Raw genomic sequence first — 17,851 nt, 5'->3', positions numbered from 1 at the left:
GCCGCAACGCTTCATTCTTTTACATATATCTGTGATGCTATTCGGTAAACGCTGACAGTCCCTGACATTGTAATCAAAGTGGTAAAGTTGACGATTCCGATGTTTGTAGTCTCTTAAAAAAGCATATGTCTATTTCAACAAGATATACAAAAAATATATACAAAATTCATTTGAATGTGAAATAGATATTCATACAGTCGTTTGTCATTTAAGGTGGAAGAAGGGTTTGTCCTTTGAAATTTTTTGGGACATTTGCCCGAAAGTCATTTTCCAAAATCGGATTTCACGTGACCGTTTCAATCGCTGGCCCTGGGGCTCTTCATCTACCCGCTCAAGCAGCAATCAGTAGCTCCCTCTTTTTGCTGCAAACATGGTGCGTATAGTTCTCAGTTACATGAATTGTACTTTGATGTCCATCCATCAACACGGATGGATGAGGAGATAGACGGATGGATGGGGGAAATGGACAAAAGTCAATATTACTGGATACATTTCATCGAATTCAATTGCTAATGCTACTCATTTTTTTTGTGTCGACATGCAACAGTCGCTCGCTGTTCCCGACAAGAATCAGTTCCAGCACATTCTTCGTCTTCTCAACACCAATGTTGACGGAAAGAACAAGATCATGGTTGCTTTGACTTCCATCAAGGGTGTTGGCCGTCGTTATGCCAACATTGCTTGCAAGAAGGCCGATGTCGATCTTAACAAGAGAGCCGGCGAGTTGTCCAACGAAGAATTGGAGCGCATTGTCACCATCTTGCAGAATCCCAGCCAATACAAGATTCCCAACTGGTTCCTTAACAGACAAAAGGATATTGTTGATGGCAAGTACTCCCAAATCTTGTCCAACGGTCTTGACAGCAAGATGCGTGAGGATCTTGAGCGTTTGAAGAAGATCCGTAACCACCGTGGTCTCCGTCACTACTGGGGTCTCCGTGTCCGTGGTCAACACACTAAGACCACTGGTCGTCGTGGTAGAACCGTTGGTGTCTCCAAGAAGAAATAAGCGGTACGTACTTTAAAACCGAGGAGCGTAAATTATGGTGATTGCAACTTTTCATACTAACTATATTCTTTATTCCATAATATGATAGATCGCATTATACGCATTGTTTCTTTTGTTTCAATAAAACCGTTTTGAACTTGTCACATCCCATTGAATCTGTCATGCGGTGCTTTAATTTTTGTCGTCATTACGTCTTTCCCTACAAAAGTACTTTTTTGTACCTGTTTGCTTCAGCTCTTTTGCCAATTCACCCTTTACTTACATGGCTCCCCAAATTGGAGCTGTCGTAGTCGACCGAACTCTTCCATTTGTCTCCCTAGCATTACTGGGTTATACCTGGTATGTGTATGTCTTTCGAGTATGCAGTAAGTATAAAGTGACCCTCAGGAGAACTTTGGAAGTTAACTTTACCACTATCAACGGCTGTAACTAACAACATTGTGCAGTCAGTGCAATCTACAATGAGCTCGGTAAAAAAGCAGAAGCAGGTAAGCTACACCTGAAGACCGATTTTAGAGTGAGGGTTCTTGACGGCAGCCATTAACTTTATCATTATTATATCACTACACTAATCTTTTATATAGTTGTCTTCATCGTCATTGCTTGTATATTCTGGGTGTTTTCTTTGTGGAGTTATGCAGTAGTACTGGCAACGGGGCCAGGAACTCCTGAAAAGGTAGGTTTACGCAACCACTTGGCACATGTACGTCTTGCGATCAAACGTAGTTGATTGATCCCGTGGCTCGTTAGAATTATCCACAACCAGTCCAACCACCTCCGCTGGCTGAAGCAAATGCCAACTTGCCTCCACCAGCGACTTCTCCGCCATTCGCATATTCTCCAGAAGGATTCGATATGCAGACGATGCATCAGGTACCTGTCCTGTCGGACCCTCCTACCGACCCCTTTGTGTCTGTCACTCAGCACGATGGACGACCAAGGTTTTGTGAACATTGTCAACGCATCAAGCCAGATAGAGCTCATCACTGCCGTGAATGCGATTCTTGTACATTGAAGATGGACCAGTATGTCATATATCATTTTTCTTAAATTCCTCAGTCACACCATGATGTTAACGAACTGCCCTCCTTTTTAGTCATTGTCCATGGTAATACTAATACATATCTAACCTCACGGCAGCAGCATTTGCTAATTTCGTTTTCTTATCACGAATAGGGTCAGTGGCTGCGTAGGACATGGGAATTACAAGTTTTTCTTTCTGTTTGTTGTTTACACATCATTGTATGCTCTGTGGGTATTTGCTACGACTTTGCCGACGGTAATAGATGCGGTTGCCAAAAGGGTAAGGGTCTAATGATTACAGTAAATGAAATTTGTGTATGGAATTAACTGATATATCGCTTTTGCAGGGTTTCGATATAGATGTGCAATGGATTGTAACTATTGTATTGTAAGTGTTGGCTATATCATTTTAGGGCAACTATGTCAATTATTTTTAATGGAAGTATCAACACAGGGCATTTTTGTTCGGATTTCTATTATTTGCATTCTCGTGCGTTCATGGATATTATATTCTCACCAATACCACAACCATCGAATCCATATCGGATCGGCCGTATTATCTTCGAGTGGATTTCGACCGAACTGGCTACAGCTATCAAATAGTGGCCACTGACATAGGGGAAAAGCTGTGGGGCCTAGGATATTCGGCAAATTGGCGATCTGTCATGGGCAATAGTGTTGCTGGATGGTTTTGTAAGTGGCACCTTATTCCATAAAAGCTATGGATTCACTTAACTTAGCATTAGGAACTAATTATGATCATTTGATATAGTCCCTATCAGAAACGTTCTAGGCAACGGATTCACCTATCCTTTTAATTCTGAGGTATATGATAAAACCGTACGTCGCGCAAGGGATCAATCACGCATGTCCGGAATGCAACAAAATGACAGTACACTACCAAGCATGGATTCTCCTCCTCCAAAAGACACCACCCCCGCTCCTATGAGTCGGCGCTATAGCAGCGAAACAGATTCATTAGTTTAATCCTGACCACATACTTCATCGTTGGCTTCAGATCAATCCGTGTGTAAATACCTATCTTGCCACTTGACTCTTCTATTATTTCGCTGTCAATAATGCAATCTGAAAGTACCTATTCCAGGGGACGATGACCCATTAGAAGATATTTTTATTTTCTCCTCCATCTATATCTATTTTATACACTTTTTTTAATAGGTGATCAATAAATCCATCGCAATACATCGCCTTCGAGCTTGGTTTTGCGCTGTAAGACTTCTCTGACTTTTTCATGTACACCGAACTTTCCTTGTCGCTCACGGACGAACCAATTTATAATGTCATCGCCGGAAATGGGATGAGATAAAATGGCGTCTGCGGCGTCACCAGTGACGACTCTGCGGATATCTTCTTCAGTGGGCAGAGCATACTTGCGATAAGGATACTGCATGTAATCCTTTGGCGACAACAACGTAAGCTGGGTTTCACCAGGTGCTTCAAAGTATGTCTTCAGAATGCTATCGTTGGAAATTTCAGATAGGGTGGCGGGGTTCCACTTTGGCTTTGTCCTGTTAACCAACTTGGCGGTAACGCCTTCGTGGAATTCGCTACTGAACTGCAATGGTGAAATAGATGTGAGTTAAATTATATCAGGTCGTTTCAAATATTGCCTTGATGCTTACAACAATCTTTTCAGCGAGCTTGTATTCCATCTTAAAGCAGTCAGCAATGCTGCGCTTTGCACCTATTCGAAGTTGCTGAAGGGTAATCTTCAATGAGGTAGGTGATAATTCCAACATATCGGCCTTAGTCTTGGCAGCCCATTCGCTCTTTTCCTTATCCAAAGCTGCAAAGATTTCCTCGACCGTATTAAACTTGAAGCATCTGGATGATAGCAAAAAAAAAAAAGAAAAAATCTTTAGTAAATTTGAAACGGAAATAGTGGTCTTTCATTCTTGTATTTCGCATGACATACCGGTCAATGGCTTTGCGGGTTTCTCCACCCATAGTGAATTGCACTTCCGGGTCGTAATCGGCTGCGAATTCTTCAATAGCGGTGTTGATGATATCGTGATCGGAGGATTCGATTTCGGAAAGGCGTGTTTCCAAAGCCTCGAGACGAGATGATGGAACAAAGTGGGTTGCAATTCCAGCAAACCTAATAGCATGAGTCAGTACCATAATTCAGTCTATACAGTGTTCTCGCAGTTGAATATTGCCACTCACAAAACATCTTCCGCAGAGAGTTTGGCGCCTGTCAAACCCAAGTAAATTCCTAGTTGTCCATCCAAACGAGGCAAGAAGAAACTTCCACCAACATCAGGGAATAGGCCAATGGCGGTCTCGGGCATGGCGAATACGGTGTTCTCGGTAGCAATTCTGAAAGGTGCGTGGACTGAAATGCCAATACCTCCTCCCACTATTGAAGATATTAGGAAACGATTAGGAATAGAGTGGGTAGAAGTAAGAAGATCTAACTGCCACTGATATACGTACTGGTGATACCGTCCATAATGGAAACATATGGGGTGTCAAGGGCAGATACAAGATGGTTGAGTTGATATTCAGTGGCAAAGTATTCGTTCGTATTGGGGGCTTTTGCCTTAGCAGCTTCAACCACACCTAGAGAGAAATGTCGAAATATGAATAAAGAAGAAACAAACTCAGGAGGCAATATTTGACAAAAAGGCAATGATGATCTTACTTCGAACGTCACCGCCGGCACAAAGAGCTCTGCCGTTGCCCTTCAATGTGATGATGTTGGCAAGACCCGATCCGTTCCAGGAAAGAATCTTTGGTATGATAGTTTTGATCATGTTCAAGTTGAGGGCGTTGAGACGCTTAGGTCGGTTAAGAATCAACTGGCGAACACCAATGAGCTTTTTGGCGATGACTTCACCCTATTATAAGCGTCAATAACCTGTTCCGATCGAAATTCATATATTTTCCCGTGAGTTACCTGAGCTTCTTCAGTAGAGGCAGCTGTACCGTGGACTTGAGACATCTATAGAACAGACACAAATGTCAATATGTGGTAACCATAGTGAATCAAAACTCTGAGATTTTTCGACGGAAACGAGGAATCAAGTGCAAATGCAACACATACATATCTCAGCTGTGGAATGTTTCGACCATTTGCTGATACTCGTGATGCTTGGAGCAGGCCGCGAAATGCTTGTAGGCGATTCATTGTAGTTGAAATTGACAAAAGCTCTAGCGTTCAACACAAAAAATTTGGACTGGTTTTTTTTTTTGTTTTCAGGGACATCCCAGTTTCTCGACGGTTGAAACGCCGATATTGCAGAAAAGTATCTTTGTAGAAATATATACAACATTGGGAGTGCTAAATAATATAAACTTATGGAAATGATTTATACAAAGGAATGTTTTTACGTTGAGTTTTGCCAAACTGCATTTGAAATTTGATGCCGCGTGGTTTGCCAAGTTCTCTTGTTGGCTACAATGAAGTGTCAGATTGTGCTTGTCAAAAGCTACAACATTCATAATACTTACAACAACAGAAACTTTCAGATCGCGAGTAACCCAGTACCAGTTCTCAGAGTCGATCACTGGACCAGGTGATGCGTTAGCGTTCGATTGTACAGACCTTGATTCTTGGATAGCTTCTTTCCCTTTATGACGGTTGAGGCTATTGCTCGAATTTTGCCTCGTCAGCATTGCGTTTGGCGATTCCGTAAAATGAATAAAATCAATACCACAACCACGCATTTTCCTATTGTCAATCTCTTTTTGCCAAGATGTTCTATAGGTAATTTGGTTTCTGATTTTATCTTTGTAATTCTGATACGTGGTGAAGGCGACAGTTGAGCTCTCATACATAGTTTGGATCACCTTTGCAATCACTCTTGCCGCAGTTGATTTGCGTTTCTTTTTTGGCGTTTCGTCCATTTGGGAGTCCTCATCTGCCGATCGTTTCCGGCTCTTCGCTACAAAACGGTTGTCATGAGAAATACTACTCTGCCTCAACGAGGCTAGTCGGTCAACCAAGCCAACGTCAGGCTGGCTATCTCCCTGTCTGCCATTCGGAGATTGCGAGGATTCATAAGTCGGCAGGTCAGCAGAAGAGGGATTTGAGGTATTTCCGAAAAGAATTTCAGAGTCGCTCAAGCTCTTCTGCTGCCAATTCTGATCTGCCATTGAGGGGAGACAAGAAAACCAAGACTTTCGCTAAGGCTGCGGCTATGGCCACGAGGTCTAGCACCTGATGGGTTAGGGTTGACATGCTTTTAAGTGATAAAGATGCTGCCCTTTAAAGCTGTCCAGCTGCCAGCTGACTTTTCTTTCTCATTTACATGACGCGTTGAGGGCTTTCCATGCAACTGTATAGATTGAAAATTCAGCTCTTTCGCTCGAATCCACCTGTAAATCTGCCAACTGATTTGTTTTCAGCTCTTCCACCGAACCTTGGCCCCGACCACATTGCTTCAAACCAATCCAAACCACAACCAAACAGACGACTATCGCAAACAAAGAGCCGAAGCCAGAAACAAGCAACAAAGTTAGAAAGTCACCCAGAGATCCCTCCCACTCCCTTACCATCCAAGAAGGAAGACGCAACCCGAAGTTTAAGAGACAGGGACCAAAACGCAAACGTCCTCCAACCTTACCATAAGAAGAGGTCTGACTTTCGACTTGGCCAAATTAAAGTAGAGTGGTTTGATAATCAAGAATCAGATATGTCTCGTAATCAAAGAGGATACGCTTCTGTCGTCCGCGGAGAAGAATCTGCATCTTCTTCGACCTCCGCGGCAGACACTCAGACCCAACCACCCATGGGTACCATAACCACCGTCAAGGGCCTTTCCGATTTCAACTACGGCATTATACATTTGTACAAGGATAATAGTGGTGTTTTGATGTCGAAAGTCAGTGATGATAATGCTGGTGCACTGGAATCTACCTCGTCAAAACCTAATGTAAAAAACACCACAGAAGTGAATACCCACGATGGAACCGTGGTATGTGTCTTAGCTGTTCCAAGCTACATGTCTGCCACAGATTTCCTCAAGTTTACAGCACCAGTCAACCAATGTGTCAGCCATTATCGTATAATAAGGTATGTATTCCGTAGGCTGGTCGCACCTCTTCAATCGTAAAGACGCCTTATACTCATCTCGCCTGTTTGACAAATCAGAGACACAGCACCAAATAAGTACATGGTGGTCATGAAATTCCGGGATTCACCATCAAGCCGAGATTTTTACCGAAGGTATAATGGAAAACCTTTTAGCTCCATGGAGGTTAGTGATAAGCTCAAACTTTCTGTGACAAACGGCGGGTAACGAAGTTTATCTAATGCGTTGCGTGTATTTTAGCCGGAAATATGTCATGTTGTACATATCAGATCCGTAGAGATTGACACATCCATGGTGGCACCATACTCGTTCCCCTTTTTGTACGAAACTTTGAAAGCTGATCGAGAAACGATACTTCAGGAAGAAGAAGACGGTGAACTAAGCAGTGGAGCAGCTGATGAGCTCCCAACGTGCCCTGTATGCCTTGAGAGAATGGATGCGAATATTACTGGATTACTGACAATCCTTTGTCAACATACCTTCCATTGTTACTGTCTCAGCAAATGGGGTGACGGAAGGTGCGTAGAAAACAGTCATATATCATATGCACCATGATACGATGGTGGACTAAATTCAGTTGTTCTATTGCAAACCCTTGTATAGCTGCCCCGTCTGTCGATATTCACAGAAACCAATTGGAGTCGATAAAAATGCCTCGCGACAACTCATGGCGGCAGAAACTGTGGCCAATGCGTCCAACGGTGTTAATTCGGACGAGGTGAACGAGTGCTTCGTATGTGGCGCGACCGAAAGCTTGTGGATATGTCTGATATGTGGACATATTGGGTGTGGACGCTATAATGACGCCCATGCTTACCACCATTACATGGAAACCAATCACTTGTATGCTTTGGAACTTGAAACGCAACGTGTTTGGGATTATGCTGGAGATGGTTACGTCCATCGCTTAATACAAAACACCATTGATGGAAAGCTTGTGGAGCTGCCTGGTGCCAACAATGACGATAATCAACGAGTTCCGCAGGTACCAGTTTGTGGGAATTGACTTGACACTGAGTTCTATGCGGTGAAAAGGCTAAATATTGCACTCTATAGGAAAAACTGGATGCCGTCTCTCTGGAGTACACATACCTTCTTACATCACAACTAGAATCACAGCGCATGTACTATGAAGATCATTTAACGACACTTACTTACCAGCTATCCACTTTATCTTCTCAAGTCAAGTCTCTAGTAGGCGAGATACAAAATGTAAAGGCAGAAAATGATAGTTTGAATAGTTACCGAAGGGAGACAGACAAGAAACTCAAGGAAATGGAAAAGGAGAAGGAAAAGGCCGAAAGGAAAATAGATGTGTTCAAGAAAAGTTGCGAAATGATTCGAAAAGAATGGCAAGAGGAAAAGGAGGTTTGTACATAGACTACGTCAACTGGATTGAATTTATGCAATAGCTTTTATTCACACCTCTTTGTCTCATAGATGACGAACTCTCTCGCCAAAAACAATGAGCACCTCAAGGTTGAAATTAAATTGAAGGACAAAGCGATTGTTGATCTATCGGATCAAGTGAGAGACCTAATGTTCTTTTTGGAAAGCCGCGAAAAGATTAGCGATAATCCTGAAATGGAGGGCGGCACTGTAGAAGTTGCACCGGCTGCAAAGGGTAAAAAGACAAAGCGTGGCAAGCGATGATCAAGCTATTTAGTAGACTTGAAAGAACAACAATAATCTGTAAAACGTTGTATGTACAATAAATAAGGGCAGAAAGAGAAGAAGGGTATCTAGAAATGATTATTGCTTTTACTGAAAAGCTTAGAAGGTGCTGGGTTTGCTACTTTGACATGTTGTATCATGTAATATGCTATCGTTCTAGCCACGTCGGCTACCGTTTTCCTCTCCTGTTCATCAAGAAGATATTGAGATCGCTTTTCTTGACGAATCATATCAAACGTTATTTCGTTGGTCTCCATGATAAGCTGTATGTGCATGGCGTAGTTGAAAGTCGGCGGCGGATAGAACAAAAATAGGTGATAGCAACCGTCGATCAGAACATCGCCAGAAGTAGGGTAAAATGCGTGAAGGAAGTCCAATAGCAGAGCCCAATCACTACTTCGTTGGAAGAACTTGGCAAAGTTGCTGTCCACGGCTAACAAATCGATTTTATCAAATAGGTTCACAAGGCTGACAGTCTCTTCCAGGGATGTATCATGCTGGTCAGTAACGTTCGAATCAGAGGCTCGAGCGTTTTGAATTCCTCTCGAACTATTGAGTGCACCGGTGAGCATTCTGTTCCAGTTATAGTCTTGTCCAGTGAATGTAATTGCCTGTATAAAGGTTATAAGTAAGAAGCACTTGTAATTGAACGAACAAGGCATTCAACTTACCTGACTGATCAAAGAATCAATCTTCTTTTTCGCACTTTGCACGACGTCCAAAAATGTATGAGTCTCAGGAGCCATGACTTCATTCATTGCTGTCACCGTAGTGCTCTCAGGCGAGCTTTTCAGTAGTTTAGACCAAGATGTAGCTGTGGGCAAGTTGTCTCGAGATTCAGAAGTTTTGCTGTAGCTAGCAATCACATAATATTGTAAGATAACTTGATCAGACGAAGTGTCACCGCTTGTGGCGGCCAGTCTCGTCGATGAAGCCGGAGTCATTCCATCAAAGGATGGCGTCATAAAGAAAGATTCTGGTGCAGGACATAACAAAAGTGTATACCGGAAGTTTGGTTTGAGTCCCTTTTCTTTTGAAGTGGGACTATCAAAAGTGACTGAATCGCTTTGAAGGAAACAGGCGGAAACTTTGGAACCTAGCAGAAGCGCTTGCAGTCCATATCGATCTGCATTGCGGCTAATAGTATTGAAGAGGTTATCAAGGACGGAGCTATCGCCATCACACTCGTACAAGCCTGTAAAAATTCGGTTGCGAGAGTAAGCAGCACCACGGGTATGGAGAGATGCAAAGTGGCGAATAACATGAACCAGGTTCAGCGTTTGCGGTACCGACCCAGCTTTGTCAAGAGCTCGAGTTATGTATCGTAAATGGAAATCATAAACAAATGAGTTGACATGAATCAATTGCTTGAAAGTATCGCATTCCTCTGTAAACGTTCGGAAACTGAATCTGCGAGTTTCGTCTTTCTCATATCCCCAAGGAGTATATGTCATTCTTCCGTATCGACGGTGAAGTGTATAAAGAGTCACAGAGACAAACATGTCGGTAATTCGTACTTGGCACATAATGGTACCGCCTTCAAAGACTTTTAGTAGATACACCACAGGGCACTCTACGGTTAACTCATCTGTCATCTTGAACTTTGACATATAAGCTTCCTTCTCAGTGGCTTCTTGATCTTGTCCGGGACCAAACACAATGATTTGCATTCCAATTCCCTCCAGGTACGCTGCGTATTCTCGCATAAAAGTATTGACAAGATTATTGTACCATTGAACAGTCGAGTCGACACTTGATGACGATAGTTTAGGATCCGTGAAGATTCGGCTTTCAGCCTTTTGCTCGAGTACGCCAACCTCAGAAAACAACAAAGGCGTGCGACAAAAATGCAATAAGCGAGACGAACGCAAGATGGTGTTGAGCTCTTTGAAAGGCATCCGCTCTCCTTGATTGTGATCTCTACTGTAACGTGGATCTTGATATCTTTTTGCCCATTTTGTGTAAATACTAAACGCCTTTTCATGAGCTGTTTGCAAACTTGAACGACGAATGTAGCTACTGAGGAAAGGTGATCCATGCCGTATCAATAAATCAGGATGTTGCGCATAAGTCTGCTCTGTTGAGGGATCGGTTGTGGAATCTTTGAGCACATCGTTGACGGCAGCAGTTCGTGCCGCAGTGTAAATGAGCTCTTCCGTCTTTTTCTTGCCTCTATCGTCCTGAACATGTACTGCACTAACAGTTCTATTGTCACTGATCAAAGGTGGTCTGTTTGCGCCAATAGGTGCCTTGGATTTGACAGGTTGCATAACCAATTGTTGAAGACTGTTGAAATTGGCAACAGGAGCTGGCGGCGAAGACATGACGTTAACAGCGGTAGAAGACATTGACGAGATGCCTGCTCGAACTGACATATCTGTCAAAGGATTTCTCTGTGAACTGGTTGAGCTAACAGGTGCTGGTGAAAGCATGCCTTTGTAAGGAGGCTGAAGAAGGGTATTGAGCCCTGTTCGACCAGTGTTGGAGTGTGACGGAGGCGTAGATTGCAGTACAGACTTGTAATTTCCGATTGTTGTGAGCTCCTGAACAACTTCCGGAATAGACTTTGCGTGATGGAATAAACCCATCTTTTGATGGACAATGTTATTGAGAACAATCGAACGGTGCTCTTGTCTGTATACTGTTCGATATACACGATTGAAAATCTTGTCAACGTAAGCATCAGTCCAATTGTAAGTATAAGCGGCGAACTGACGCGAGTCGATAGACATCATGAAGAAATGATGTCGCCAAAATGGATCATTGGCCGAACTCTTGTAGCGCATAATCTGATCCGAAATAGACTTAGAACTCGCTCCAGTGATTGTTGGCTCAGACGCTGATTTCTGTTGCCGCTTTGGACCCAAAGGAGAGTTCTTCTTTTTGCCCTTTTCACTTGGCGCTTTGAAGTAATCGACAGTATAAGTGACTTGGTTGTTATTGCTAAAATACCTATCTTGCTGTGCATTGGATCCACCATCACACAGTGCATCAAAGTATTGTTGGAAGTCCCTGTGGCCACTAATGATGATATAATAACTGTTCTGAGTCACTTCAGAGGAGGCCTGAACGCCATCCAAATCATCCGGCTGTAACACATCGAATAATGGGACATCACCAGAGTCGTCGTCATAATATGCCTTTGCAATGATGGGTTTGCATGTCTTATCCACGTCAACCAAATCGGCATAGATTTGGGAAATGACATCGCGCATTCCCCAAGGTGGTACTGAAACCGTCTTCTGTAACTCAGAAACTGCCTGCGTATTCCATTCACCTGCCTTTCGTAATATCATAAACAGTGGGTTGAGGACTTGCGTGTACAGCGCGGAACTTCGAGTAATAGATGGATCAACACCAGTACTATTTTCCAGCTGCATATTGTATTTTAGGTTTTCAGCATCCGTTGCCATTATCATCTCAATAAGGTATTCGCAAATACTTTGCTGGTAGCATTGGCAAAGATGTTTCATCAAGAGTTGTGGGTCGACTTGTCCTACATGCCAGATCTCAATCAAGAGTTGATAAGTATCAAGTTGATTTTCTCCATCCATGACTTCGCCGTCTAGGCACTCCTCAATCAAGCGGGGATCAAGATTAGCGCTTGACACGGTTGAATCAATGTTGAATGGTAACTCTACACATGGGTAGCCGGTGTTGTGAAGTAGTGTAAAGCATATGCCAGCAATGCCTTGTCCAACTTTCATTTCGAGATTCGATGCGGTAGCACCAGATCGATTTAAGCAATTGTAGTAGTAACAGTTGTCACTTGAAGAAATTTGTCGGTTTCCACTGCTGCAATGTTATAACAAATTTACGGCTTTAGTCAACAGGTTCTAGGCATATCCCTTAAAAGCATTAAAATCCTCACCTGCTATCATAATCAATATAATCGAAACCAAACATAGATCTAAGATGTTTTTTCGCAGCATTCACAACTTCTGGGCCGCTGAGACTACGCAGTGAGCTAGCGAGGACATTCTGGTGCATGAATTGCATAAAGCCGTAAGGGTCTTTGATCATTGCGGGCAGTCGAAGAATCTGTTTGCTGGTTGGAGTCTTCTCCATAGGCAGAATGAAATCAATATCAGCAGGAGAAAGCCTAGAATTGGGGTTTCTGGTCAAGAACTGTTGCACTTCTTTAAGGGTGATCTGTGATTGTAGTCTATTGTCCAGCATATCGACCAGCTGTTCTTCAATCCAACTGGAGGAATCTATACCATGCACAGCCAAGACAAGCTCTCTAGACTCCATGGTTCTTTGGGACGTCTTCCTGTAGCCTGGGGACAGATTACCACCAAGCTTTGGACTATGTTGAGGTGACTGGGCACCACTGCCAGAAGATTCTCTAGGTGACGAGCTGAGAGAATGCTGCTGAGAGGTAGCTTGAAGCTTGTAGTGAGGAGACGATTTCGGTGAAGCCAAAGAATCAGCTTGCAAACCACCAGGTGGGCCGAATGGTGAACTTGTCTTGCGAGTGTTTTCATCAGCGGACAATTCGGCCTCAGGAACAGAGACAGTGACGACAACCTCTGATAGTTTGCAATAGACGATACCATCCGTCCCAGGTATAACAAACATATTGGATCTATTCTTGACAGCGAACTTTCCAAGAACGTCGTGTGCAATTACATTGAGGGCTGAATTGTTTTGAAGACGCCAATGTAATGGAAATTGCTTGAAGAAGATCATAGGGCACTCAAATTGGCCAGGTTTAAATTTCTTTCCAGACATATCGCCGACTTCGCTGGTAGATAGCATTCCCACAAGATTTTCTCTATGACCATCAGCATTATAGCCATTATCCTCTTCATCAGCCATCTCGTCAGAGGAATACTGAAATTTGGTTTCATCTTCATCTGGTGCGACCAAGAATTTGCTGCAATACAAACATGATTTTAGTGGCAAGCTAACAAGCCTTGATAGTGGTTTGGCAATACTCTACCTGCAAAGTTTGTTCTCTGCCATATCTTCCAAAAGAACCAACCGGTTTGTTCGTTCTAGAACTTCAGAAATTTTGACTTTCGTATGTTTGATGATCTCGGATCGGTTGACGGACTGGAAAGATTTGGAATAAAAGTATATCTGAACATTGTGTTGTTGAGGTATCAGCAAAAGCCAGTAGAGTTGTCGATGTGAGACTTGGTTTCCTTCCAGAGGATCATCTTCAAAATCGCTTCTGTCAGGCGGCGTGACGATACTAATACCTAGACCCTGACAGAACTCATCACTACCACCATCTTCAACTTCATTGATGTCTGGCACTCGAATTCCTAATCCTTGCGTGGTAAGATCGCTGTCTGTCAAAGGAGTCAAAGGCGTTGTAGGCTCAGTTGTTGTTGACACTTCTCTCATGGATAAGGGCTTTATGTCTTCGTTGACGTAAAAGTAATCACCGATGCGACTGAGAGGATAAGGTGAGTGTTTATCTTTAGCTAGCTGCTCCAAGAAAATCTCTCTTCCTCGCTTTGAATGCTTCACAAATGTCAAAGGTACTTCCATAGATATCGGGAAATCAACAAAGGGATTCTTTTTTTCCAGTTGAGATTCAATGTAGTCAAGAACCGGTTGGTTAACAGGACCTGATCTCAGAAGACCATGCATAATTTCTTCCGTAAGAAGCCATAACAGTCGAGCTTCTGTCTCTGCTAACGCTTCCTGCTTATCTTTTGTCAATGAGTCAAAACATGTTGGCTTTGATCTCATAGTATCAATCATAGACCTAAAGCAACCATTTGATTAGCCTTTGTCAATCCAATAAGATGAACTCTTCACGGTATCTTACGGTTGAGGAGTCATTGGTGACTCAGTGGCCAAATTTGACATAACATTCCAGTCATGATCACTTTCATCGACTTGTGTCCATGGTAATGTTAGGCATACAATATGTAGAGTGACACGGGTCCCATCGACAGAAGCCACCGGGGATTGATCGTTTCCAATTGCTTCTGGTTGTAAGTTATGCAGAGTACCATCGTTGCTTCTGAATTCATAGGAACTAGGCAAGTGCGTAACAGGTGCAGTATATGGAAGCTTTTCCTCGCCTTGAGATTTTTTGGTAATGGTGCTTTCAAGACGAATCAAGAGCGGGTTATGTGAACATGCCGTCAAATCGAAAAGATTGTTGAGCTTTTCATCATTGGTAGCATTCCGATAGCTAAAGCGAGCAAACGTTGGTCGATAACAATACATGCCGGGTCGACTACCGCTGCCGGTATTTACAGGTTCAAAATAATGACCTAGGATAGACAGGAACCGCTGATGGACATCATCCATTTCATCAGCACTATTAAGAGAGACATGAATTAATTTGAAAACCTTGAGTATCATAATAAAACACTAGTGAGAGTTTACCTGATATCATGATTATTTCTCAGCAATGTTTGGACGTTCACATATCCAGTAACATCAACATCCATATTGGACTCGTGGCATATTTCAAGCAACTTGTCAAAGTCACCTGAGTCAACGGATTTACCTTGTAAGAGGCAGACATAGATAGATCGCACAAAGTTTCGTTCATAGATCTTGACCACGTCCTGAGTCAATCGTAAGGTTCTTTCCGAGAGACCAATGTTATCCAAGTTGTTGTGGAATCTGCCTTCAAACATTTGAGGTCGAAGCGTAGAGCCAAGGCCGTCGTTCTCCTCAATTAAGAAAGGCACTGGTTTGATGGAGATGTTTCCATTGACGATTTCCTCCGAAATCTTGCTACTTGAGCCTTGCTTGATAGTACTCATGAAGCCATCACTCAATGCTTGCAGACGACGGCATTCAAACATAACAACTCCAAGAGATCTGATGTCCCATGTTTCCAAGGCGCCATCCATGGAAGAGGAATCAAGTAATTTCAAGAATCCACTAGCCGTTATATCGCCCTCTGGGTACTGTCGACTAGTACGTCTTTGTTTCTTCATACCCTCAATGGTCGTACTCAGCATTGGGTAGAGGATGACGATGAAAGATTTGGGATCAAAGACCTTAATGAAGCAACGAAGTTGTCGAACATCATGAACGTGTTGTAGTGCTGTATTTCGAATGCTTTGTTCACCCGTCGAAAACATGGACATGGTCAACCTCCTCCAAAAGTCATCGGAAGCACAATGGTTTTTCATCACCACTTCGCCATCAGTGATATGCGCTAGAGCTTGTTCAATAAAATAATGCAGAAGAGCATAATCTTGTCTATTAGGAGAGAGGTCTACAACAGCTTGCTTATAGTCTTCAAGCAGCTGACCAATACGTGGTTTCGTCTCAGAAGATCCATCCCCACTTGACGCCATGTGCGAATAACTTGAGCCAGGGTTATTTTCCAGTTTTGGTGATGCAGATGGGCTAGTCTTCATGATAGGTCTTGCACTTCTTGTCGGAGTGAGACTTTTATGCACATCAGTGCTACTGGTGCTTGGTTTTGGCGACATAGTACCGTCTGGCGTTGCATGGCCACTGCCCAATGATTCGTTTTCATTGAGATTGACGTTGATTGTTGAACTGAAGTGTGGACAGGGGAATGAAGCGATAAGGAAGATACCATGTTGAAGAACTGTGGTCATATCAAATAGGTCAGCAACATTCAGAGTCCTTTCAGAATATGTGCCTGCTGAGGTATCATTCGTCTTCTGGGATTGCTTTGCATCAATGTTTTCCCTTGTTCTTGTTCGACCAACAAAGTGGGCTTTATCAAACGTCACAAGGCGGGATATGATGGACTTGTCAGAAATGAATACTGGTGAATTGATGAGTAGTTCATAGTTGTCCATATGAATAAAGTGAGTCGGTTCAATCCAAAGTTCAGTTGTAATGACACCGGTATTTGGATCTTTTGAGATGAAATATTGCATGGACGATGTACCTGACCCAGAATCGCTGTCAAACTCGGCGTAAAAATGTGCCATATGGTTTTGGGACGAGACGAGATCAAACCTCTAATGAAATTAGGTGGTTGTTAAGAAATTGGAATTGTCCAATCACTGGCTTTTCAAGTATTACTTACCTGGTCTAAGCGGCGTTGGCATATGAATTGAAAAGCTCGCTCAGAAACCTTCCACACATCATTATCCTTCTGAACATTGGCATTCACTTGTTCAATTTGCCACTTCCATGTGATGTGCCGTAAATAATTTGGAACAATGAATTCAGCAGTCAGCCATGTCGGGCGTGCAATAAACCAAGGTTTGTGAGCGACTTGTCGCTGACTGAAGAGTGGTGAGAACTTTGATAGATACTGTGGTATACGATCATCGGAATTGAGATGGCGGGGATCTCGCATCAAAAGGCTGGATAATGGACGTTTGCATATCTTGAGGTATCTCCCATCCGGTTTGGGTAACAAAGCGTCCAACTTGTCAATGCTGTGCGTATAATATCTCCAGGCATGAACATCATTTCGAATCCTTCCAAGCGCATCTTTTAAATCTCGAACAATCCGCCGGCGAGCATAGACGTCGGCATTGAAGAACATGAGTCGTGCAGACAAGCAGTTTCCATTTTCTCGCCTCAGGCGTAACTCTACAAAACTAACCACTTGCTGCAGATTCGTAAAATGCATATTTTCACCTTGGCTTCGATTCCAATCATAAGAAGCCAGCTCTAGATGATCGTCCCCAGCATGAAATGGATTTTTCTTCGTCTTTTGCAGGACTTTTATGAACACCTCATCGTCATCGCTGATAAATGTCATCCAATGCTGTTCCAAGTAATCCTTGATTTGAGCAGCCGTTTGACGAATGTTTTCTTCAAAGCGATCAATGTATTCTTCGTAAGACATTGCAAATTTAAGGGAGCTGAAAGGTCTCAAATGAGCAATAAGGATGTCTATACATGCTGTGTCGTAACAGCTGAACATCAACGTACGGATATCTAGGCCGTTAACATGATTCCAGAAATCCTTGAACGCTTCCACATAACTATCAAATACTTTTTGATTTTGTTCCTTCTTGGACACCGGCATTTCACTTTCATCATCACTGACAGGCTTGGATCCAGCCAAGTAGCGCGCGTTGTGCCCGATGATGCTCTTCAGAACCTCGTCGACACGGTAAATTTCAGACAGGAATTTCTTGAGCTTGTATACCTTTGAGGATAGTGG

The 17,851-nt window shown here is 43.0% G+C and overlaps 5 protein-coding genes across 5 annotated transcripts; 3 read left to right on the top strand and 2 right to left on the bottom strand.

Moving 5' to 3' along the window:
• The first annotated feature begins 221 nt into the window (after nt 1-221).
• Nucleotides 222-1,210, top strand: K450DRAFT_230878 (uncharacterized protein). Its single transcript, XM_051587326.1, has 3 exons — nt 222-373; nt 548-1,012; nt 1,098-1,210. Exons 1-2 carry the CDS (start codon nt 371-373, stop codon nt 1,007-1,009), a joined length of 465 nt encoding a protein of 154 aa, XP_051446729.1. The 5' UTR covers nt 222-370; the 3' UTR covers nt 1,010-1,012; nt 1,098-1,210.
• Nucleotides 1,190-3,117, top strand: K450DRAFT_230871 (uncharacterized protein). The gene is made up of 9 exons (XM_051587325.1): nt 1,190-1,374; nt 1,456-1,497; nt 1,594-1,685; nt 1,760-2,034; nt 2,106-2,117; nt 2,186-2,312; nt 2,380-2,420; nt 2,487-2,725; nt 2,805-3,117. Exons 1-9 carry the CDS (start codon nt 1,272-1,274, stop codon nt 3,017-3,019), a joined length of 1,146 nt encoding a protein of 381 aa, XP_051446728.1. The 5' UTR covers nt 1,190-1,271; the 3' UTR covers nt 3,020-3,117.
• A 98-nt stretch (nt 3,118-3,215) lies between these two features.
• On the bottom strand, nt 3,216-4,997 carry K450DRAFT_265134 (uncharacterized protein; the record flags this gene model as incomplete). The annotated part of the gene is made up of 7 exons (XM_051592785.1): nt 3,216-3,608; nt 3,676-3,877; nt 3,969-4,151; nt 4,220-4,412; nt 4,490-4,615; nt 4,698-4,893; nt 4,953-4,997. 7 exons carry the CDS (start codon nt 4,995-4,997, stop codon nt 3,216-3,218), a joined length of 1,338 nt encoding a protein of 445 aa, XP_051446727.1.
• Nucleotides 4,998-5,229: 232 nt separating this feature from the next.
• K450DRAFT_230862 (uncharacterized protein) lies at nt 5,230-6,542 on the bottom strand. The gene has a single exon (XM_051587324.1). It carries the CDS (start codon nt 6,149-6,151, stop codon nt 5,252-5,254), a length of 900 nt encoding a protein of 299 aa, XP_051446726.1. The 5' UTR covers nt 6,152-6,542; the 3' UTR covers nt 5,230-5,251.
• Nucleotides 6,203-8,787, top strand: K450DRAFT_230857 (uncharacterized protein). Its single transcript, XM_051587322.1, has 6 exons — nt 6,203-7,070; nt 7,149-7,254; nt 7,330-7,607; nt 7,693-8,074; nt 8,146-8,457; nt 8,530-8,787. The coding sequence occupies exons 1-6, from the start codon at nt 6,328-6,330 to the stop codon at nt 8,740-8,742; spliced, it is 2,034 nt and encodes a 677-aa protein (XP_051446725.1). The 5' UTR covers nt 6,203-6,327; the 3' UTR covers nt 8,743-8,787.
• The last annotated feature ends 9,064 nt before the right edge of the window (nt 8,788-17,851 follow it).

The sequence above is a fragment of the Umbelopsis ramanniana genome (genome assembly GCF_025399195.1).
Source record: "Umbelopsis ramanniana AG unplaced genomic scaffold K450scaffold_13, whole genome shotgun sequence".
NCBI lineage: Eukaryota > Fungi > Mucoromycota > Umbelopsidomycetes > Umbelopsidales > Umbelopsidaceae > Umbelopsis > Umbelopsis ramanniana.
The sequence above is the reverse complement of the archived record's forward strand: the minus strand, read 5'-3'. Positions and strand labels throughout refer to the sequence as shown.

Coding starts and splice junctions, on each gene's coding strand:
- K450DRAFT_230871 (XM_051587325.1), top strand. CDS start 1,272: ATGGCTCCCCAAATTGGAGCTGTCGTAGTCGACCGAACTCTTCCATTT. Junction 1,375..1,455: donor GTATGTCTTTCGAGTATGCA/GTAAGTATAAAG, acceptor AACATTGTGCAG/TCAGTGCAATCTACAATGAG. Junction 2,726..2,804: donor TAGTGTTGCTGGATGGTTTT/GTAAGTGGCACC, acceptor CATTTGATATAG/TCCCTATCAGAAACGTTCTA.
- K450DRAFT_230862 (XM_051587324.1), bottom strand. CDS start 6,151: ATGGCAGATCAGAATTGGCAGCAGAAGAGCTTGAGCGACTCTGAAATT.
- K450DRAFT_230857 (XM_051587322.1), top strand. CDS start 6,328: ATGCAACTGTATAGATTGAAAATTCAGCTCTTTCGCTCGAATCCACCT. Junction 8,075..8,145: donor ATAATCAACGAGTTCCGCAG/GTACCAGTTTGT, acceptor TGCACTCTATAG/GAAAAACTGGATGCCGTCTC. Junction 8,458..8,529: donor AATGGCAAGAGGAAAAGGAG/GTTTGTACATAG, acceptor TTTGTCTCATAG/ATGACGAACTCTCTCGCCAA.